A 302-nucleotide genomic window follows, 5' to 3' on the forward strand; every position below is an offset into this window, starting at 1 on the left:
TATAAGGGATAAAGTGGAGATCAAACGAAAAATAACAACGAAAATTTTAGAGTGATAAAATCATACAATTTTAAATAAATATGGGCCGTTAAAGATAGACTGCGAAAAACAAAGACATACCGTGACAGTCGTAAAACGATTTGATCGATGAAGAAACGCAGAAACACAACAGCATTCCAGGTGAACAGAGGAAAAAGAGAGGGGTGGGAAGATAAAAGGAATAAAAGTTGAGATAAAAGAGGCAAAATTCAGAGAATGTCGAAATGGCCGGGAATGATGGAGGCATGGAAATCAGTGTTTGG

The 302-nt window shown here is 36.8% G+C and overlaps 1 protein-coding gene across 1 annotated transcript in view; it reads left to right on the forward strand.

Annotated features, from left to right (window-relative positions):
* The first annotated feature begins 263 nt into the window (after nt 1-263).
* Nucleotides 264-302, forward strand: part of LOC119591198 (neurofilament heavy polypeptide-like) — a 3,791-nt gene continuing 3,752 nt past the window's right edge. Inside the window, exon 1 of the mRNA XM_037939910.1 lies at nt 264-296. Within this exon, the coding sequence (XP_037795838.1) occupies nt 264-296 (33 nt within the window). The remainder of the gene's footprint in view (nt 297-302) is intronic.

The sequence above is a fragment of the Penaeus monodon genome, chromosome 28 (genome assembly GCF_015228065.2).
Source record: "Penaeus monodon isolate SGIC_2016 chromosome 28, NSTDA_Pmon_1, whole genome shotgun sequence".
NCBI classification, from domain to species: domain Eukaryota; kingdom Metazoa; phylum Arthropoda; class Malacostraca; order Decapoda; family Penaeidae; genus Penaeus; species Penaeus monodon.